Consider the following 23528-nt stretch of genomic DNA (forward strand, 5'->3'; position numbering starts at 1 on the left):
TTTCTTGGGCAAGTGTATATTTTGTCTTCGGCGTTTGGACACATTCACTTCATTATTGCTAATAAGCTTGGGCACAATTTCTCAAAATGTATTTTAAGCCTCGGGTTTTTTTATCTTCAGAACTTAATATTCCAGATGGAAGCAAGTATTTAGATGGCAACTGCAATCAGTAGTTTGCAACTGTATTTGTTGCTTTGATTCTCTACCAGTTCGCCATACCAAATATGTGTGTCTGTTGTTATAGTGCAGTGGTTTTCAATCACCAGTTCCTGTACATGCCAGTTCTAAGATCTCAAAAGGTTGGAAATCACTAGCATGTATTAGCAGTCAAACTGTATTCCAACTTCTTCAGGAATGGTCCAGAGAATTAACTGGGCACTTGCTAGGCAGGTGGGCAGCCTGAATTTAACCACCAGACCATATGTGCCTCTAAACTTTACCAGGAGCCTTCTAGAGCATAGGCACAGAAGTGGCCATAGAGTAGCACTGTGAACCCTCAAAATCATACATCAAAAATTATTCTAAAAGTTAGCTTTGATCATTTAAAATTCTCTTCATTTCCACCTTTGGTATTTTGTGATAATACTCCCACCTAATAACTAAAAATTCTTAATGTGTACTTAGATAAGTAAGGGAAGATTTGAATTAAATATACATTTTTCTCTCTTAAACTCTTGTGTCAGATATGATAATGATGTTTTTCTATTTTTTTTATCTCTATCTGTTAGTACTAAAATATTTACAAGTGAAAAGATCTAGAGTCTGAAATCTGTTTTAAAATATTTCCAAAAAGCAGATAAGAACTTAGATAAAGCAGTGTTGACAAAACAATATGGAAGCTCCTCAAATAGTTACCTTGTGACCCAGCTTGTCTCCTGAAAACATGTCCATGGAAAAATTTGTACATGAATGTTTGTAGCCGCATTCTTCTTTTTTATTTTAAGTAATATCTTCATTTAAGCACCATGATTACAAACACATTTGTAGTTGGGTGTAGCTGCATTATTCTTAATAGCCAAAAATGTGGAAATAGTCCTAATGTTCATCGATTGATGGGTGGCTAACCAAATGTGGAATAGCCACAGAATGGAATATTATTTGGCAATCTAAAAAGGAATAAAAACAAATGTTATAATAAAGATGAATGTTGGAAGGTTAGTATAACAGGTCGTATGCTTGCCTTGAACATCACCCACCTGTGTTTAATCTCTAGCACCCCAAACCCAAGGACAGGAGTCATTCCTTCTCCTTAGTATAGAGCCAGGAGTTACTCTGAGCACAGAGTGTGGCCCCAAAACCAAAAAAAAAAAAAAGATTAATCTTGAAAATTATGCTTAACGAAGTTAGGTTTGTTTTTTGGTTTTGATTTTGGTTTGTGGGCCACACCCAGCACGCTCAGGGATTACTTCTGACTCTGTGCTCATGGCAGGCTCAGGGGATCAAATGGAATCCAGGAATCAAACCTGGGTCCATCCTGGGTTGGCTACATGCAAAGCAAATGCCCTACTGCTGTGCTATCATTTCAGCCCAATAAGTTTTAATATTATTTTATTTATATGAAATATATATATAACAATGATATCTGCATGAATAAAAAGTATATTAATGATTGCTTCAAACTTGGAATTCGGGAACAAGTTGAGATAGAGGAGTCCTTCCTACAGAGTTATGGATTCTTTTTAGTCGGTAAAAATTGATTGTAATAGGGGATGGAGCAGTTGTACTGTAGGTAAGGCTTTTGTCTTGGATGCGCCGATACAGATTTGAAACCTGGCTCCACAAATGGTCCTATGAGCTCACCAAGACCCTAAGCAGAAATCCAAGAATAAATCTTGAGCACAGCCAAATGTGGCCCCAAAATAAAATTGACTATATTAGTGGTTACGCATATCTGTGAATGTACTAAAGGGATGACTATAGGAATTATATTTCAAGATAACTTTAATTATTGGTAAAAGACTGATCATTGCTAAAGTTTTAAGGAGCTGTAGAGATAGTGCTGGAGTTAAGATGGTTGCCTTGCATGCAGGCCAACCCTGGTTCGAATCCCCAGTACCACATATATGGTCCCCAAGCACTTTCAGGGATTATTCCTGAGCACTACTGGATATGGACCAGACTCCCCCCCCCCCCCCGCTTCAAAAATAAACTAGAAGAAGTTGAACTGTCCAAAATATGTGTATATGGTTTAAACCAATATTGATTTTGTACCTTGTATTCCCTTATATAGAAGTGAAACCCAGAATTATCTGATGTATTAGTCACAAGGCTTTGTTATTCATTATATATATGTGTACATACATGTAGACATATATATGTCCTTATGTTTACCCTCCAGGCGAGCACATATTTGAGTTGTACTTGTTGACCTATTTTCATCAAGAAGTGCCATCTATTTGTCCCCTTGCCAGCATTTTTGAAAGTTTACAACATTCAACAAACAATTCACTGGTGTCAGCCCTGCAGTGCTTCTAAGCAGCTGTTCTCTGAGTTTACTATTTGAATGTGTTTTCATTTTATGCAAATCATTTAAATGAAGTATGTGCTTTTGGATTCAGAGAGAAATGCATTATTAGCTACAGTCATATTTATTTCATCACCACTATCATCTAGAAGTTTCATTAGAATGTCCTTGCCCTTAACTCTTCCACTTGGAAGAGTAATTATTGTATTGCCATGTGGGGTTTTGCTGCTTTATTATGTTTTAGTTTATCATGAGTTTCAATTTTATGATCAGTTGCAATTCCACATTTATTAATTATAATGAGCTTATTATTTAAGTCACTATAATTTTCTTATTCATTTTGGTGTCAATAATTATAATATGTATACTGTTATATCTACTGCATTATACACAACCTCTATAACATGGTATGCTATCATATTTTTATGCTATCATATTTTCATATTTGTTCAATTAGTTTTAATAAGTGTCATAAATTCAAACTGTTTTGAAATATAAATTTTAACATCTTTGGACTGAAAAGATGGAACAGAAGGTAAGGCACTAGCCTTATACACATCTGATCCATATTTTATCCTTAGTACCCCTGAACCAATCAAAAGTGCTCTCTGAGTACAGAGTTAGGAGTAGCCCCTGGGTACAACTGGCTGTGATCCCAAATCTAAAAAATTAAAAACTGAATGCTAGAGAGAAGATACTAGAAGATAGTACAGCAGTTAGGGTGCATGTTAGGCATATGCCTGTCCCAAATTCAATTTCCAGTATTCTGTGGTCCTCTGAACATCACCCTGGTACCTGAAGCTTTCAGCACTGCTGGGCTTAACTTGGAATACCTAGCACCCCAGAGCCCAAACAACCATTCTCATCCTTGAGCCCTTGCATTCATTGCATTGCATTGCATTTCATTGGCCAAGGATCATCAGTGGATCTCTTTTACAGGCAGGATCAATCTAAAGAAACAGTGAGAGGAAAAACAAATGCCCGAAGTAACAAGCTAAGAACTTGAGAACTGGAGCTGGAGCGATAGCACAGTGGCAGGGCATTTGCCTTGCATATGACCAACCTGGGATGGAACCAGGTTCAGTTTCCGGCATCCCATATGGTCCCCTGAGCCAGGAATTCAGAGCCAGGAGTAACCCCAGCTGTGGATCAAAAACCAAAACAAAAACAAAAACAAAACAAAAAAACTTGTTGGGGCCAGAGCAGTGGCGCAGCGATAGAGCATTTGCTTTGCACATGGCTGACCCAGGACAGACCTCGGTTCCATGATCCCCTGGCATCCCATATGGTCCCTCGAGCCAGGAGCAATTTCTGAGCCCATAGCCAGGAGTAACCCCTGAGCATCACTGAGTGGCCCAAAAACAAACAAACAAACAAAAAAAGGAGGGTGGGGGAGAAAAAAAAAAACAAAAAAAGGAACTTGAGAACTGGGGTTCAGTAGGAAGTATAACATAGATTAGGGGTAAAGAGCAGGTGTGTTAGGATAATGGGAGTAGGGATGGGAGAGTAAAGAAGGGGTGACTATTTTGGAACAGGAGAAGCTGGAAGATACTAAAGTGACATGCATGAAACCCTTGCATGTTTTGTGAACTACATTGCATAAAAGGGGAGGGCTAAGACAAAGTGCCTGGCATAGAGTTAGGAACATGCGTGGGAAGGAAGTAGTCAATGGTGAAGATTGATGTTGGAATATTAGAAACCTGAAACTTGATCATGAATATCTTTGTAAATCATGATATTTCAGCAGAAAAAGAAAAGAAAGAAAAAAATAATAATTTGTAGGGCCGGAGAGATAGTACATCACTAGGGCATTTGCCTTGCAAGCTGCTGATCCAGGATGGACAGTGGTTGGAATCCTGGCATCCCATATGGTCCCCCTACCAGGAGTGATTTCTGAGTGCAGAGCCAGGAGTAACCCTGAGCGCCGCCAGGTGTGACCCAAAAACCAAAAAAACAAAGAAAAAATAATTTTTAAACAATCACCAGTTAGATTCCTAGGGCTTCTTGAGCAACTCATGAGCTGAGGGTCCATGGATTTGGTTCAGTGATAAAGTACTTGCTTTGTATTTGCAATGCCCTGGCTTTAATTTCCAGCACCAAACAGTTCCCCAAGCACCAAGCCTGGAAAGCCCCTGAGGACTATTACCAGTTGTGTACCACCTCCAGCTCTCAAAAACATTGATATTAAGGACCAGCACTGTAGTTCCACAATAAAGCATATACCATTCATGTTTGTTTGGGGATTTTTGTTTGTTTGTTATTTGGTTTGGGGACCACTTCTGATGGTACTCGGGGCTTACTCCTGGTTCTGTGCTCAGACACCACTCCTGGCTGTGTTTGGAGGGCCATATAGGGTTCCAGGGGTTGAACCCTGGTTGAACATGTACAAGGTAGGTAAGTGTCTTACCTAATGTACTATCTCTATGGGTCTTAAAGCCTTTAAACCTAGGTTCAATCCCCAGCACTGTCAAAAAAAGCAGGGGGAGGGGGACTTAAATGTTAAGCCCAGATCCATAAGAAGAAAATAGACTATTATTATTGACTTCAATGATGGACTTCTGGAATTTGACTCCAAAGGCAGGAAAACAAAAGCAAAATTTAAAAAATGGAATTACATCAGTCTAAAAGGCTTCTCATAGTGAGAGAAATGATGACTAAAGCAAAGCACATCCTAAAGAAAATATTTTTATGCAGTACAACTGGCAAAGAGCTAATATCCAAGATGCAGAAAGAACTGACAACTGTCAATACTTATCAAACAATCCTTAGTCAAAGAATGGTGGAAAGTGAGCACTTCCCAAAAGTCTTATAGATGGTCAGCAAGCATAGAAAAAGATTTATTATCGCTTACTTCAGGTAAATGCAAACCAAAACAACAATGAAAAAGTGTATCATTTCTGTGAGAATGACCTTTGTCCAAAATCCTAAAATGGGGCTGAGGAGATAATACATAGAATAAGATTCTTGCTTTGTATGTGGCTTTGTATGTGGCTTAATTTCCCCATGACATGGTCCTCTGAGCACTACCAGGAGGAAACTCTACCTCTACCCATACCCCACATTGGCCTGAACCCAGAATAGCCCTGAGCATTGGCAGGTCGGCCAAAATACCCAAAAAATAAAGGCCAGAAATAAGTTTTGGTCAAAAGGTGAAGTACCTGTACTCATAGTTTATGGAAATGTAAATTGATCCAGCCTTTATCAAAATTCAAAATAAAATTGCCACATGATCTAGTTATCTATCTACAGACCACACAAAAACACTGATCTGAAAAGTTGTATGCAGACCTGTGTTTATCAGAGGGCTATTGACAGTAGCTAAGATCTGGAAACAGACTTAAGTGTCCAACACAGATGAATGAATAAAAATATGTGATTTATATGTGAATCAAAGAGATGACTTAAAAGTCTAGGTGCTGCCTCATAGGAGTGAGGATTCCATCACAAGTCCTGCATGATTCCCTGAATACCAACCACTAAGAGGGTCTTGCCCCACTCCCCAGCACTACCAGGGATAGCCCAAAATCAAATCTGAAAAAAAAAAAAAAGGTATGTTAATACATAGAAGAATACTATTTGATTGTAAGAAAAGATGAAACCATGAGGCCAGAGAGGTAGGACAGAGGGTATGATGCTTGTCTTGCAAGCAACTATCCCAAGTTCAATCCCTAGTATCACATATAGTCAGGGCCCCCTCCCCTCCCAAGCATCACTGTACACACACTGCCACAGCCCTAAAAATTAAAAAAATAAAAAACTAACCAGAGGACAGAAATACTAGATTGTTTCACTTGTGGATTATAAAGTTATAAAGCAAGGAAAGAAACAAATCAAAGATAGCATTTTCAAATACTCTAGAACCAGAATTGTCTATGAGACAAGGAGGACTTGGAATGGGTTGAAGCCATTGCCACTCCCTGCAAAGGAAATATGTCTAGTCCATGATCCAGAAGAGAGAGCTCACAAGAGAGGAAGTCCTATGCAAGGTAAGAAACTGGAGAAGGAGCTTCCCTGGATCCCCACACAGAAGACCCATACCAAATCCCTGCGGGGATGTGCACAAAAGACTCAAGATCCTCAATGTGACATGGATCTACATCTCCTTCCCCTTCCCTGCTGGAAGAAAGATAAGGAAACAAAAGAAACAAAGAACAAAGAAGGCAGGTTACTGAGGAGACTTAGAAGGCAGAACTGAGGAAAAAACAGAAATGAGGGAGCTAATGGAATTTGCTTCTTTTGATTCACGAAAAGGGAAGAAAGGGGATGGCTTTGTGAATGCCAGGACTGCAGTATAGCAGTGCATGAATACAAAAAGTGAATTTAACAGACCTTTGGATTTCATTGCATGAGGATTGTGAAAGAATGGCTGATTCTTTAACACCTTGATCAGAAGAGTGGCTTTTGTATTTACTAGACATCAAAATGTCTTCACAGTCCTGCCTAGAATAGAAATCTCATTGAGAGTAATCATCAGCCCTCTTGTTTTGTCCTCATTCCTGTGGAAGCTAGATAGTTTTTTTCTTTTTTTCATAAGGATTTTTTTTTAACAACATATAATTATGTGGTGGGGGAAATACAAGTTTCTCAAAAAAATTTTTTCTATAAAAGAAAAGATGTTACAAACAAGAAGCATAAGTGGTCAAATAAAAGATAAGCAGGGGGCCTGAGAGATATCACAGAGGTAGGGTGTTTTTCTTGCATGCTGCCGATCCAGGACGGATGATGGTTCGAATCCTGGCATAGGGTCCCCCATCCCTGTCAGGAGTGATTTCTGAATGCAGAGCCAGGAGTAACCCCTGAGCACCGTACTACCTTCAAAAAAAAAAAAAAAAAGAAACAAACAAACAAAAGATAAGCATGGAAAGACCTGCCCTTCACTTTATAAGACTTTGAAATGAATTTGTATGTATGCAACAAGAAATGGACAAAGGATATCAGTAGAACAGGATTTTTAAATCTGTAAAATGCAAAATAATAATAATAATAATAATAATAATAATAATAATAATAATAATAATAATCTGTGAAATGCAACATAAACATGCCCAGATACATAATCAAGACTGGCAAAAATTCAGAATTTTAACATGGTGTGCATTTTATCAATTAGGAAACAGTTCGGACAATCAAAGTAAATTGCCAAAGTTTGCACAGTTGGTAGAGTCAAAAATAGCTACCTATCTTTGCAATAGAGACAAGGGCCAGGAGGACTGGTCCATGGTAGGAAGCTTACCACAAAGAGTTCGGGAGTGCAGTTAGGGCAGAGAAGAGACAATGATATGATAATGACAATGATAGTTGGAAATGATTACTCTGGACAAGAACTGGGTGCTGAAAAGAGAGAAACTGATATACATGATACCCCTTCAGTACCAATATTGCAAACCACAGTGTCTAAAAGGGGGATAAAAGCCAAAAATAGAGAAGAGTGGGGCCGACGAAATAGCATGGAGGTAAGGCGTTTGCCTTTCATGCAGAAGGACGGTGGTTCGAATCCCGGCATCCCATATGGTCCCCCATGCCTGCCAGGAGTGATTTCTGAGCATGGAGCCAGGAGTGATCTCTGAGCACTGCCAGGTGTGACCCAAAAACAAAAAAAAAAAAAAAAAAAAAACATAGAAGAGTGGCAGGAAAGAATGTGGGTGGGTGGGAAGAAAACTGGTGGTGGGAAATATGCACTGATGAAGGGATGGATCTTGGACATTCTATTACTGAAATTCAAACCTGAACAACTTTGTAACTATCTCACATAATTATGATTCCTGCTTATTATAATTATAGATTATAGGGGCCAGAGAGATAGCATGGAGGTAAGGCATTTGCCTTGCATGCAGAAGTTTGGTGGTTTGAATTCCGGGATCCCATAGGGTCCCCCGAGCCTGCCAGGAGCGATTTCTGAGCATAGAGCCAGGAGTAACCCCTGAGCGCTGCCAGGTGTCAACCAAAAACCAAAAACAAAACAAAAAAAATTATAGATTATAAAATCCACTACTAACAATCACCCCAAAATTCTTGTATTTTCCCCAATCTTTCCTTTTTGTATATAAACTCTACCTATATAAGTAAAAAAAGTAAACCTTTATATAGTATAAAGGTTTGTGCACATTAAATTATGATTCAAATAAACATTTATGGGGGAAAATAAACATCTATATCTATAGATATATTTTGTGTGTAAAAGTTTTTTAAATAGGGGCCAGAGAGATAGCATGGAGGTAAGGCTTGTATGCAGAAGGTCAGTGGTTTGAATCCCCACATCCCATATGGTCCCCCGAGCCTGCCAGGAGTGATTTCTGAGCCTGAAGCCAGGAACAACCCCTGAGTGCTGCCAGGTGTGACCCAAACACCAAAAAAAAAAAAAAAAAGTTTTAAATAGCTGCCATTGGGGCCAGAGACATAGCATGGAGGTAAGGCATTTACCTTTCATGCAGGTAATTGGTTCAAATCCCAGCATCCCATATGGTCCCCCAAGCCTGCCAGGAGTGATTTCTGAGTGTGGAGGTAGGAGTAACCCCTGAACGCTGCCAGGTATGACCCAAAAAACATAAATAAATAAATAAATGAATAAATAAATAAATAGCTGACATTGACATCTCTTTATGTATATATGTGTGTAGACATATCTGTGCTTATACATAATGATCGGTAACATATTACAGTTGTATTAAAGTTTATCATTTTACTGCACCCACACTACCACCAACATGTCTGTGACCTCCACCACTGTCTGTCACCTCTCGTTCCACCCCCATTACCCCCTAATCTCTGCTGCTGCTTAATCAGTTTTTATAAAACTGATCCAAGGCCAAAGATTTGTTGTTGTTCAACACTGTCTACTGCCTTTAACTTCTAACCTAGTGCTAAAATATTTCCACTGCATGTACTTATAGTTGTTTTCTGTGCCCAGTATATGATGACATATATTGGCCATTTTACCTGATGTTACAATTTCTCATGAAATGGGGCCGGCGAGGTGGTGCTAGAGGTAAGGTGTCTGCCTTGCAAGCGCTAGCCAAGGAAGGATCGCGGTTCGATCGTGTCCCATATGGTCCCCCCAAGCCAGGAGCAATTCCTGAGCACTTTAGCCAGGAGTAACCCCTGAGCATCAAATGGGTGTGGCCTAAAAAAAATTTTTTTTACATGAAATGTACCATTGTTATATGAGGGCTATTTTGTGATTGCATGTAAAAAGCCTGAACAAAATTGCTCTGCAAGTTATCCTAGTGTCTATGATAGGTGTTTTCCATAATAAGAAATTTTCAGAATTTTGTTAATTTTTTTAAAGTGTTCTTTTCTAGCATTTTATGAATCATGCTGAAAGTGCTTAACATGTTAGTGTCAGAGTCTAAGATTGAGACCACACAATTGGAATAAAATAAAGCAAGATTTTATTCCATCAGCCACAAGCCCTAAACTGGCAAGCCAGGGCCACCTCCCAGAGGAGGGAACCTCTGCCAAGGTCACAAGCCAGTTTATATAAGGAGGGGATAAAGAGGTTCTAGCTATTGATGATCTTTAAAACGATTGGCTATTGTCTAAGTTACCTTCCTACCGCTCTCTCATGTTCTTTCCAGATAGGCTACCTGGTCTGGCCTGGCCAGGTAAGCCTAGGTTTGAGAATGAGAAGCCCAGCATGTAGTCCTTTACAAAATGGCGTCCCTCCTTGTTCAGAACCTAGGGCCCCATGAAATACTATCAGATACTAAAAGTAGTACTGTGACCACTCAATAGTCTCATTTCAATAAGGCAAAGACACAAATTTCCTTCCTATCTTCTTCCCCTTTTTTGGTGGGGGGCACACCCAGCAACACTCAGGGGTTATTCCTGGCTCTGCATTCAGAAATCGCTCCTGGCAGGCTCAAGGAATCGAACCCGGGTTTGTCCCAGGTCAGCCACATGCAAGGCAAATGCCCTACCACTATGCTATATATCTCTGGCCCCTCCTTGCTATCTTCTGACCAGCAACGAAGGAAACCAAGAAAAACAAACTTCATGGACTCTTCTATAACATTTAGGAGCCAAAACCTGTGTGCCCTCAGCTCTTCCTCCTTTTACTCCTCTATAACCCCACTGTACTCCTTTCCTTTTCCTCCAGCAACTACGATAGACTAAACTCTCTTTCCTCTAAATACCTGTACAATATGTGTGTGGGGCAATGTTTTCTACTTGCTGTTTTATCTTCATGCCAAACACAAAAGTGACAAATAGTGTAAAAAAAAAAAGTTCTTACCAGTAGAATGTTATTCTTTTCATAGACTGGAAAACTATCATTTCTGTTTTCCATTCTGCTTATTGTGGTAAGTAATATCACAGGAGCTGCAAACTACCCTAATACCAGACATGTTTCACAATTAAGGAGTGGTTATCTACTTTACTATAGGGGAGCATAAAAATGAAATAACAGACTCTGGGAAGCATCAAGATCCTTCAAAAGGCTCATGTAATAGTGAACAGATGGACAGTGTCTGACGCAGCACACATGCATTTTCACGTGCACTGGCCAAGTCCCCACCAGCATTGCAAAAAGGAGAAAGAGGATTCTGGCACCATTTCTTCCAGCTACTCACTTGGCTCCAAGATTTATTAAGGCTCTGGGCTTAAACTCAACAGTTCTGTTTTAAAATACCCACTCAAGCTAGGTGGTTCTAAATAGAACTAATGACAGCCAGGATGAAAAAGGCCTGTAAGAACTTGCTCTGACACAGAGCTAATGTCTATAAACAGACACATAGAAGAGAGCAGAACCTCTTTCGATCATTGTAGCTTTTACTTCTTGTCATGAAGCTGAAGGGAAATATTGCCTCCGAACAGACTACCACTGTGCCACTGTTCAAAAAGTGGAGAGTTTCTCTTGTCTTCTCCATGAATTTGTGTTTGAAGGACTATTTAGTAATTCATAAATAATCTACTCGGTAGTTAAATAAAAGATAAAACAGATTTGATGAAGGAATGAGGGAATAAACTGATCAAAGTTCTCCAAGTTAGATAGTATAACTACTTCTAGTCCAACAGTTAACTGTTAAAGCCTGAAAACAGATTTCAAGTACAAAGGAATAGGGAAGTATTAAACTTATTATTGGAACTGCTGATTAATAGACCAAACAAACAAACAAACAACAAAAGGTAGACATTGCCCCCTGCAATCATCATAAAAGACTATAAAGCACAATGGGATGGTTTAAGATATAGAAGAGTTTAAAACGTGAAGATTTTTGATCTGCCATGCGAGGTAGAACTACTACCAAGATACAGATTTTTCATGAAGACGCCAATTACAGAGCATAGTCCCTCTCAAGGTTGAACCCATGGATGAATAAAAAAGGTCAAGGTCAAGATCCAAGATAAGGGAGGAATTCCTCCTCATCAATAAAGACTGATCTTGGGTGACAAACAGTAGGGAACTGGACTGGACGTACTTTGATTATAACATTTCAAAGCATCATTTGGCCTCAAGAAGCGAGGAGATGGAAAGCAGTTGAGTGGAGGAGGAGAAACATAAATATGAAACGATGAGGGACAGAGGTCAAGAGGTCTTAGGTTTATTGGTGGTGTTAAGAAAGGACAGAACTAAATATCCAAGCCAAAGTCAACAATAATGAAATCATGAGACCCAAACTTTAACAATCAAAACTTAAAATGGGCTTGTTATGCTGGCAGGCTGAGAGGTAGAGGTGGTGGCATGAAATGCTCTGGCAACATTGGAGGAGGGAGATGGACACTGGTAGTGGGATTGGCCCAAATACATTGTATCCTATGAAGAACTTTGTAAATCGCAATGGTTTTAATAAAATTTTTTGGGGGGTCACACCCAGCAGCACTTCTGGCTCTACACTCAGAAATTGCTCCTGGCAGGCTCGGTGGACCATAGGGGATGCCGGGATTCGAACTACCATCCTTCTGCATGCAAGGCAAATGCCCTGCCTCCATGCTCTCTCTCTGGCCCCTAATAAAATATTTTAAAAAGAAATAAATAAAAGTATCCTGTTCTTCATTTTGTGGGAGAATTTCCATTGGTACTAAAAAGTGTTACCCCACTCTCATGAACAGAAAACAGGAAGTTAAGATTAACCTGTCTTGAAATACTCCAAGGGAAACAAGATCCTGGAGGAGGAGCATAGTGTGGTGTAATTATATGTGTTAGGGAGTCCTGTTTGCTTTTCAGTAGGTGCTGAGCGATACCTTTTGAAGTGAGAGCAATATACAGATATGTTTTGGAGTCTCTCTGTTGATTGCCATGCTATCACTGATCATTACTGATCATATTAATGGCATCATCATATCCTATCATTAATTTTTGGTATTTTCAATTTTGAGATCCAGACTGAATCAGAAACATTCAAGACAAGTACCTCAGTCACTGAAAAGACATTAATCTTTCCAACCCTGTTTGTCCTATTTATAAAATAAAAACAAGTTAATCATTATCAACCTTGCTAAAACTGTACTTTCTATTTCCTCCAATTTTATATATCAATAGGAATTGGCAGCTATGAAACAAATTCTTAATAATATGCGTGCTAAGAGTTCTGGGAGCAACTTACATCTTACCAAAACAAAATCCAAAAATGTGACAGAAAATCAGAAGTCAGTGCCTTTGTATGCGTCTAAAGAGCATGACGACAATATATTTATACCGAAACCAACACTCTTTGTAAGTACATTTTAAAAATCTTTAGACTTGTGATATCTCTGATTTTCACTAAATATATTAAATATAGTTTACTTTAGTTTCTTCACAGTAGGGGTTTGTTGGGATGAGGGGACATGGTTTGGGGGCTTGGATAAATAAATACTCTGGTTTCATTACAGTGCTCAGGGCTCCATGCTAATCATGAATCCTTTGAGTTTTCTCTCTGGCTCTTTGTTTTTTGTTGTTTTGTTGGTTTTTTGCTTTGTTTTGTTTTTTGTTTTGTTTTGTTTTGTTTTGTTTTTGGTGTTTGGGCCACACTTGGTGATGCTTAGGGGTTACTCCTGGCTCTGCACTCAGAAATCACTCCTGGCTTGGGTGACCATATGGGATGCTGGAGGATCGAACCAGGATCTGTCCAGGATTAGCATGTGCAAGACAGATGTCCTACTGCTTGTGACACCGCTCAGGCCCCTTCTCTATGGTTCTTTGAGGAAGTTTTCTTTTATTGACTGGGGGATTGGGAGCATATACAACAGTGCTCAGATCACTCCTGGAGGGGCTCAGGAGAACTTAAGTATTGCTAGGTCAACTACATGCAAGGCAAGAACTCTAGCAAGAACCCATTCATCTCTAGATGAATGGATGGATGGATAGATCTATATCTATATCTATATATATTGATATATAAATATCTATAGATATATATAAAGAAGATATATATATACCCATTTTTTTGTTCCCCCTTCTTTTTCAGTTACCCCACCATGGTTTTAAACTAATTTTAATAGTTTTATTAAGCAGCCTTAAAATTTTTTATTGATCTCTTTTCTGAATCCATTTATTAACTATTCTGAGGTCAGAGTGGATACTGCAGCAGGTTGAGCACTTGTCTTGTACACATTCGACCTGAGTTCCATCCCCAGCACCCCATATGGTCCCCCAAACCATCAGGAGTGACCCTGAGCGCAGAGCCAGGAGTAAGCCCTGAGTACCACTGAGTGTGACCCTCACATGAACAACATATTAACAGTTCATCCAGTTGAGAGTTATAGTTTATATATTGGAATTGCAAGCTGAAGAAACTCATTGGCCAGAGCCAATGCAGGAGGCCTGGATTCACATGGTCCCCAACCACAGCTAAGATTGACCTCCAAGTTCTGAGCCATTAATCCCTAAGCACCTGTAGTTGTGGCCCCAAAACCGCATAAATAGGTGTAATATAGTACTTAATCAGAAACTTTAGGCTTAATCTAATGCTTATCAGCTTAGAACCAGGACCTATAATTTGTTCTTTGGAGGGGCTCTCCCAAACAAATTAGGGGACTTGGGCCAGTGATTATCAGCCAAGTATCAATGGCACTTACAATCTTAGGACCCAACAATGATGTTTTGCTCAGCTTTGAGATGCCAGTGACTGCCAGCCAGGCTGACAGTACTTGGCAGCCTGCAGGACTGCACTCAGCAGCTTGGTGCTTAGAGAACCACACAAGTGCCAGGGATTGAACTGGGGTCAGCCAAATGGAAGGCATGCAATGAAACCCTGTACTCTTACTCCAAACCCAACAGGCTACTTTTAAGAGAATCAGAAAAGCACATTATATATGTTTAACTTTCATAAAAATAAAAGGTATGCAAAATACCATCATATCTTACCTCTTACTTAAAAAAATAGTATATTTTGCTCCAAGAGTTCTTTTTTTTGGGGGGGGTGGAGGATTTGGGTCATACCGGTGGTGCTCAGGGGTTACTCCTGGCTCTACGGTCAGAAATTGCTCCTAGCAGGCACGGGGGACCATATGGGCTGCAGGGATTCAAACCACTGTTCATTCTGGATCGGCTGCATACAAGGCAAATGCCCTACCACTCTGCTATCACTGGCCCCAAGAGTTTCTTCTTAAAGTATAAAATCAAGGGGCCGGAGTGGTGATGCAGAGTGGTAAAGCATCTGCCTTGCCAGCACTTGCCTAGGACTGACCGCAGTTCGATCCCTCGGTGTCCCATATGGTCCACCAAGACAGGAGCAATTTCTGAGCACATAGCCAGGAGTAACTCCTGAGCGTCACCGGATGTGGCCCCCCCCAAAAAAAAATTTTAAGTAAAAAATCAAGTAGGGTACTTGCTTTGCACACAGCCAACCTAGGCTTGATCTCTGGCACCTTATATGGTTCCCAAGCATTTTCAGGAATGATCCCTGAGTGCAGAGCCAGTTGTAACCCCTGAGCATTGACAAGTGTAACTAAAAAACAAAACAAATAAATGAATAAAATAAGTGAACTGAAGTACATGTACACAAGTTAAATTAGAAAAATTTGCTTTTTTAAAAAATTTTAGAAAAATTTTGTATTGGGGCGGGAGAGATAGCATGGAGGTAAGGCATTTGCCTTTCATGCAGGAGGTCATCGGTTCAAATCCCGGCATCCCATATGGTCCCCCGTGCCTGCCAGGAGCAATTTCTGAGCATGGAGCCAGGAATAACCCCTGAGTACTGGGTGTGACTCAAAAACCACACACACAAAAAAAAAAGAAAAAGAAAAAAGAAAAATTTTGCATTTACCAGAGAGATAGTACAGTAGAGAGGGCACTTGCCTTGCACTAGTTGACCTGGGTTCTATCCCATATGGTCCCCCGTGCCTGCCAGGAGCTATTTCTGAGCAGACAGCCAGGAGTAACCCCTGAGCATCGCCGGGTGTGGCCCAAAAACAAAAACAAAAACAAAAAAAAACTAGCAAATATTGACAATATGTTTAACAAATTAAACAAATTACAAAAGTAAAAATTTTAAATAACATGAAACTTTTATCTTGTCTCATTCTGATTACCTATTTATCCTTTAATCTCTCAGGAAAAAATAATAACACAGTTTATGTCATCCAAGCAAAACACTGAAATCTAAAAAGACTTTCTTGGGCCAGTGCAATAAATAGTACAGTGGGTAAGATATTTGCCATGCACACGGCAGAACTGGGTTCGATCCCTGGCATCCCGTATGGTCCCTGAGTTGTCAGGAGTAAGTCCTGACTTCAGAACCAGAAGTAACCTCTGAGCACCACCAGGTGTGGCCCTAAAACCAAAAACAAACAAAAACAAAAATGTCTCTACAGTACTCTTATTCAGCGTGTTTCCAGAATTTGTTTTCTTTATATGTAGGTGTTTATAATAATCAGTCAAGTTTTTTAGATGTTGCCTATTTCATTATAAATTTAAATTGTGTTACTCAAGAGCCACAAGATAAATTGTGTTCAGTTGAACCTCTTTGTTGTTATTATTGTTGTTTCCACAGGGGCCATCAGGGTTGTACCCAGAAATGCTTGGAAGACCATGTGGTGCCTAGGAGTGACTTCAAGGCCTTGTACTAGACATGCATTACTATTGAGCTATCTAGTATTGCCCCAACCCCTCAACAATTCTTTTAGGAGGGAAGGGGCTACTCCAGCCAATGCTTGGAAACTCTTGGCTTTGTGCTCAGGAGATGCTCTCAGTGGTTATCAGGGGATCATTCAGTGGTAGAAATCAAGCTCAGCTCTACACTCTGCAAGGCACTCACTCCAGACTATTGAGCTACCTATCTTTTAGTTCTTCAACCTCCCCTTTTTCTTCTGGCCCTTTGGATCATAACCATTGGTGCTCAGGGCCTTCTTTGGCCCTGCAAAGCCTGCATTCAGCCCATGGAGCTCTGTCCAGCAGGCACCACTTCACAAGGCTCGGAGACCTTTTCCTGTATGGAACATCAGCTTATCCTCACCAGTCTCCAAGTTTCTGCTTACTCATGGTTTCATTTCCTTGTTAGCTTATTCACTTCCCCCTGTACTGAGACCTATTTCTGGACCTTTCCACATTTCCACATTTCCCTCTTAGCATTGTCCTCCAATGCAGTCCTGATATTTCCCAATAACAGGGGTTCAAGTGGTGGTCATATTCATGCTAGGTAACAGGACTGCCAGTTGACTCTCCATACTAGTGCGCATGGTACCAGATACTGCTGCCCACCACAGTCTATTCAGAAGGACCCGGGAAAGGCAAAGTTTCCTCAGCAAGTGGGCTGAGATGATGACAAGTCTTACAATATATGTACTTTAGCAGCAAGAAGGAAACAGATGGAATATGTAGATGTTACTGGGAAAGGTGGGGAAAAATGAAAACCATAAGATTATGCAAATCCATTAAGCCATGGCACTCACTGATCTGCTATTCCTAGCAGCTAACTATTGCTTTGTTCCAAGCAATGAACTGGTCCTTTGGATCCCAAGCTCCTGTGTTTATGAGTAGAGCCTAGTAACCTGATCCTAAAATCCCGACTATAATCAGTCCACAAGTAACAGTAAGATTTTCCCAGTATCACAACAGAAGGTTCCATAGTGAGATTAAAATGAAGTAAATTCAGAATATGAAGTATTAATATTAATATGAAATTCATAATATGAAATAGTAAATAAATTTCTTTATGTACTTTTTGCTTATCTTTATTTTCTGGGTTCACGAACACACACACACAACAGATTTACTTTCTTTTATAATTAGGGAACTTTTTCTAGAGGCCTGAGCTCAGCAATGTGCTAATGAAACTGAAAGGTAATCCTGTCAACCAGTCAAATCTAGACCCTGAGCAAATGCAGAATTTGTAACTCAACTAAGTAGCTTCAAGCAAGTCATGTATCTGATCTAAGCAGTTCTTATCTGTGCAACTTGGAGAAGAATTATAGGAAATGTTTTCTTAGAGTCTCTTAAGTTATCATAATGTTTACAGTTTTTATTTTGACAATTTTTACTGTACCGTAATTTTCTGGAGCCCAAGAGAGGGCCCAAAGTGCTTGAGCACAAGCTTTGTATGCGGGATCTCAGATTCCATCCCAGTATCTCATGTTCCCCAGCATCACTGAACAAAATGCTGATCATCACTAGGTGTAACCCTGGAAAGCAAAATATAAAGAAGTATTTGCCTGAGAAGTAGCTCAACAGAAGATTATAAGTCCTCACATGTGTAGGTTCTGATTTAGATCCCCGGAACTGCATAAACAACAACAACAACAACCCCACACACACACACACACACACACACACACACACACACACACACACACACACACACGGTTAAATACCTTCTCTAATCTTGTGAACAGAGACTTTGTTATAGTGCCAAGGACTTGGCTCAAGTGTGAGACCTTGTTCCCTTTACCAGTACCACTGGGTGTGGCCCCCACAGCCATTTTAAATTTTAAAAACAAAAGTTTGGAACTGGAAGATGGCTCAGAGAACCAGAGGGATGGTTTTTATGTTGGAATCTTGGGTTCAGCCCCCAGCAATGCAAGGTTCCCCAAGCACTACTAGGAAAAACACCCAGAAATAGCTCACTAGGCCAATTGCTCAGTCACCCTTTCTTTCTTTTTCTTTCTTTCTTCTTTTCTTCTTTCTCTTCCTTTTTTCTCTTTCTCTTCTTCCTTTCTTTCCTTTTTTCTTTCTCCCTTTATTTCTTCCTTTTTCTTTCTATTTCTTCATTTTTCCTTTGTCTATCTTTTTCTTTGTTTCTTTTCTTTCCTTCTTTCTCTCTTCCTTCCTTCCTTCTTTTGTTTTAGTTTTGTTTTATTGGACCACACTGGGCAGTGCTCAGATCTGTCCCCTACTCATATCCTGAGGGTTGCTCCTGGTGGTGCTTGGGGGCTTCCCTGTGCCAAGGATTAAACCCATGTCTCCTGCAAAAGATGTGCTTCAACCCTTTGAACCATCTCCCCAGCCTTCTTTCTCATTTAAACATTTTTTTTCTTTTTGGTTTTTGAGCCACACCCATTTGACGCTCAGGGGTTACTCCTGGTTATGCTCTCAGAAATCGCTCCTGGCTTGGGGGACCATATGGGATGCCGGGGGGATTGAACCGCCATCCATCCTATGCTAGAGCTTGCAAGGCAGACACCTTACCTCTAGCGCCACCTCTCCGGCCCCTAAACATTTTTTTCAATGTTATAATCCACCAATTTATATGTTTGTTTGTTTGTTTTTTTAATTGATCTCTCTGGTTGACACAAGTTGACCTTGTACAGCAGATAAAGCACTTGTCATGTACCTTGGTTTGATTCTTGGCACTGCCTATGGTCATATGGTCCCCCCAAGTACCACTGAGTATCTATGCCCTGAGTACAAAACCAGGAGTATGCCCTGCCTCTGAATGCAGGTGTGGCCTCCCAATAAAATCAAAATATTGAATAATAAAAAATTTACATTCTGTATATCTCATAGCAAAAATTTTTACAAAAAGCATTCTCTTACATGTATATAGTTAAGTAACTTTTAAAAGGTATATAGGGGCCGGAGCAATAGCACAACGGGTAGGGCATCTGCCTTCAAAAGACCAACCCAGGACTGACCTGGTTCAACTCCCAGCATCCCATATGGTTCTCTAAGCCTGCCAGGAACAATTTTTTTCTTTCTTTCATTTTTTTGGGGGGCTGGGGTGAATGTTGGAATTTTAAAAAAGCCAGGAACAATTTCTGAGCACAGAGCCAGAGTAAATATTGGGAAATATCAGTTTTGGGTGTAACCCCAAAAACAAAGCTAAATAAATAGAGCAATACCACAGAGGGTAAGACATTTGCCTTACAGGCGGCCAACCCAGGATGAACTGGGTCAATTCCCGGCATCCTATATGATCCCCCAAGCCTGCCAGGAGTGATTTCTGAGTGCAGAGCCAGGAGTAATCACTGAGCACCACTGGGTGTTCCCCCCCCCCAAAAAAAGACAAAAATAAATAAATAAGTTATATGATAGGCCAAAGAGCTAGTGCAGGAAGTGAGGCACCTCTTTGCTGTCCCTGTTCCATCCCTGGAGCCACATAAAGACCCTAGGCACCATTGGGAATATAAACCTGATCACAAGCAGGTGTGGCCCAAAAGCAAAGGGGTGAGAGAGAAAGAGATTAATATAAAACTGGGGAGACACCTCAGTGGATTGAAGTACCTTCTTTGCACACAATAGCCTTACCCAGGCACCACTGCGAATGATCTCTCTGACCACAGAGCACAGTGCTGGAGTAGCCCTTGAGCACTCTCAGGTATGAACCTAGCCTACCCAGCCATACCATTAAAAAGAGCCTACATCCTTATATGTGTACAATTTCGCTTTACAGATAGAAAGGATTTGTAAAAGAATCAACCCTCTAGGTCGCCAGAGTAGTGGTGCAAGCGGTAAGGCATCTGCTTTGCCTGCACTAGACTAGGACAGACCTCGGTTCTCTCAGCATCCCATATGGCCCTCAAGCCAGGAGCGATGTTCAAGTGCATACCTAGGAGTAATCCCTGAGCATCATCGGGTGTGACCCAAAAAAACAAACAAACAAAAAAAAATTAATCAGCCCTCTAAAGAATGTTCCATGAAACCACTAGAAAACACAAATGTCCGGGACCGGAGAGATAGCATGGAGATAAGGCATTTGCCTTGCATGCAGAAGGTCAGTGGTTTGAATCCCGGCATCCCACATGGTCCTCTGTGCCTGCCAGGGGTGATTTCTGAGCATAGAGCCAGGAGTAACCCCTGAGCGCTGCCGGGTGTGACCCCCCCCCTCCCAAAAAAAAAGAAAAGAAAACACAAATGTGTATTTTTACCTCCAGGGACTGCAATTAGGAGAAGAGTTCTGTCAAAAGACAAAATCTTCACCCTTCAGTAGCCTTCTGGGTATAGGAAAGCATTTCTGTCCCATAACCTCACATTAGAAGTCTATGTGTGGGGCCGGTGAGGTGGCGCTAGAGGTAAGGCGTCTGCCTTGCAAGCGCTAGCCAAGGAAGGACCGCGGTTCGATCCCCCAGCGTCCCATAAGGTCCCCCCAAGCCAGGGGCAATTTCTGAGCACTTAGCCAGGAGTAACCCCTGAGCATCAAATGGGTATGGCCCAAAAAAACAAAAATAAAAAGAAATAAAGTTAAAAAAAAAAAAAAAGAAATCTGTGTATGTAGGCACTCAACACTCTAAACTGCTTTTTATCCTCCACATAAGCATCTTACTTGATTTTCTGTGTCTTTTTTGTTTATTTAACAGACCAAGAAAGAAGCACCTGAGTGGTCTAAGAAACAAAAGATGAAGACCTAGTGTCTGGGATAGATTCACTCCATCATTATTGACTCCTGAAATTGTTTTACTGATGAACACAAATTGTATCTTAATCATGTATTTGGCTTTTTTTTAATAATTAATTTAAAGTCTATTTTAACTATTGAATTTATAAGATTTCAATGTCATAGCTTAAATATGATGATTGCAGGCAGTTGTACACTTGATATTTGTTTTATCTATTTTGTTACAAAATAAATGTCATATTACTATGGCTTAAATTTTTGAGCTTTCTGAATTCTTCAGTGCATGTGAAAGTATGTGTCTCTGGTTAGAAGGTGGAACTGAGGACTGAGCTCACAATTGTATTAAAGAGACCCTGGCCCTGCAGATAAAGTGTGTTTGCCTTACTCAAGGCCAAGCCAGATTCCATCCATGGCATCCCATATGGTCCCCTGAGCCTTCCAGGAGTAATTTCTGAGCACAGAGCCAGGAAAAACGTCTTAGTGCTGCAGAGTGTGGCCCAAGAACTAAAAGAAAGAAAAAACTAAAAAATAAAACTAAAAAAAAAAACTAAAAATCAAACAAATCCTATGTGCCTAGCACTAAACAGTTCCCCAAACCCCTTCAAGCACTAAGGACTTAAGACCCCTCAAGTCCTCTGAGCACTACCAACTGAAGTAACAAGTAACAATAAAGTACGTTGCTTAATATTTTGGTTATTGAGAGGCCAGAGCCTACAGGGGGTAGGTTGATAATAGCCTTGCACATGGCTGACTCTTGTTTGATCCCTAGTCTTCTACATGGTCCCTCGAGTCTTCTAGATGTGTTACCTGAGTAAAGAGCCATGGTAAACCTGAGCACCACCAAATGTGGCCACAAAACTAATAAATGGGTTAGTATTTTTATATAGATTCCATTTTATTTAGTTTTTTTATATTATCATTTGTGTCATAAAGTTACATAGTTATATAGTAACAATAGTGTCACCATTTATGGTATTGAAATAAAAAGTTACTGTACCAAAGTGCCCAGGACCCTAGACCATTGTCCCTGTTCCTAATTCACCTCTTCTTTCCTCCTACCCCAATTCCAATTTCAAATGTCAGAACACACATTTAAGTGTCATTTAAGAAGAGAAATAGTACAGCAGATAGATCTCTTGCCTTGCACATGGTTGACAAGAGTTTACTCCCTGGCATCCCGTATAATCCCCCAAGCCCATCAGTAGTAACTCCTGAGAGCAAAGCCAGGACTAACCCTTAAGTATCACGAAGCGTGGCCCCCAAAAAATAAATAAGTCTAGTAAAAGTCATTCATATACCCAATAATTTGTGTTTAGATGTCATGTTCACATTCTCATTGACCAGGGTCTGGAAAGCTAGTACAGTGAGTAGGGCATGTGCCTTGAGTGCAGCCAACCTGGGTTCCATTCCAGGCATCTTGTATGATCCCATGAGCCTTCCAGAGATAATTATTGAGTTCAAAGCCAGGAGTATCCTTTGAGCATTGCAAGGTGTGGCCTAAAATAAACAAAAAAATTATCATTGTCTAGTCAGATCTGATGGGAAGTCTTTTCTTTTGTTGGTCGAGTAAAACTTGGTGGAAATTCCCTTATTTGTCAAAGCAGAAGTGGATCAGGTGCAGCGGCTCAAATTTCTAATTGGAGAGAGGAAAAGCAGTAGGATCTTCTTTTGCTTGCTATGAAATGTGCTCAATTTCTCATCCAAGAATCACACCATTTTAAAAGAAAAATGGAGGGTCAGAAAGGTCGTACAAGGACTCACATTGTCTTGCCCTGTGACCTACCCTGGTTTGATCCCCAGCACTCCATGTGGTCTTCGAATCCTGCTAAGAGTAATCCTTGAGCACAGAGCTAGGAATAAACCCTGAATGACTCCAGGTGTGGCCCAAAAAGCCTAAAATATAAATCAAAGAAGTGGGGTTGCAGAGAGGGAAAAAAAATCTTCTTTAATAAATCATATTTTCTCAACACATGACATAGTCTCTGAATAATTCTTTCCTTCAATTGAGGTGGGCAGGGGTTATTACCCTTTGTAGTAGGGTTTTTTTTTTATTTTTGTTTGTTTGTTTTGTTTTGTTTTTAGGTCACACCCGGCAGCGCTCAGGGGTTACTCCTGAGCTCTACACTTCTACTTCTGGCTCTATACTCAGAAATCACTCCTGACAGGCGCGGGGAACCACATGGGATGTCGGGATTTGAACCACCACCCTTCTGCATGCAAAGCAAACGCCCTACCTCCATGCTATCTCCCCGGCCCCTGTAGTGGGATTTTTTTTTTTTTTTTTGGTTTTTGGGCCACACCCGTTTGATGCTCAGGGGTTACTCCTGGCTGTGCGCTCAGAAATCGTCCCTGGCTTGTGGGGACCATATGGGACGCCG

At 40.4% G+C, this 23528-nt stretch overlaps 1 protein-coding gene across 1 annotated transcript in view; it reads left to right on the top strand.

Annotated features, from left to right (window-relative positions):
• The window catches only part of PIBF1 (progesterone immunomodulatory binding factor 1), a 216398-nt gene extending 195235 nt beyond the window's left edge, over window positions 1-21163 (top strand). The window contains exons 17-18 of the mRNA XM_049778914.1: window positions 12942-13115; window positions 21113-21163. Of these exons, the coding sequence (XP_049634871.1) occupies window positions 12942-13115; window positions 21113-21163 (225 nt within the window). The remainder of the gene's footprint in view (window positions 1-12941; window positions 13116-21112) is intronic.
• The last annotated feature ends 2365 nt before the right edge of the window (window positions 21164-23528 follow it).

The sequence above is a fragment of the Suncus etruscus genome, chromosome 8 (assembly GCF_024139225.1).
Source record: "Suncus etruscus isolate mSunEtr1 chromosome 8, mSunEtr1.pri.cur, whole genome shotgun sequence".
NCBI lineage: Eukaryota > Metazoa > Chordata > Mammalia > Eulipotyphla > Soricidae > Suncus > Suncus etruscus.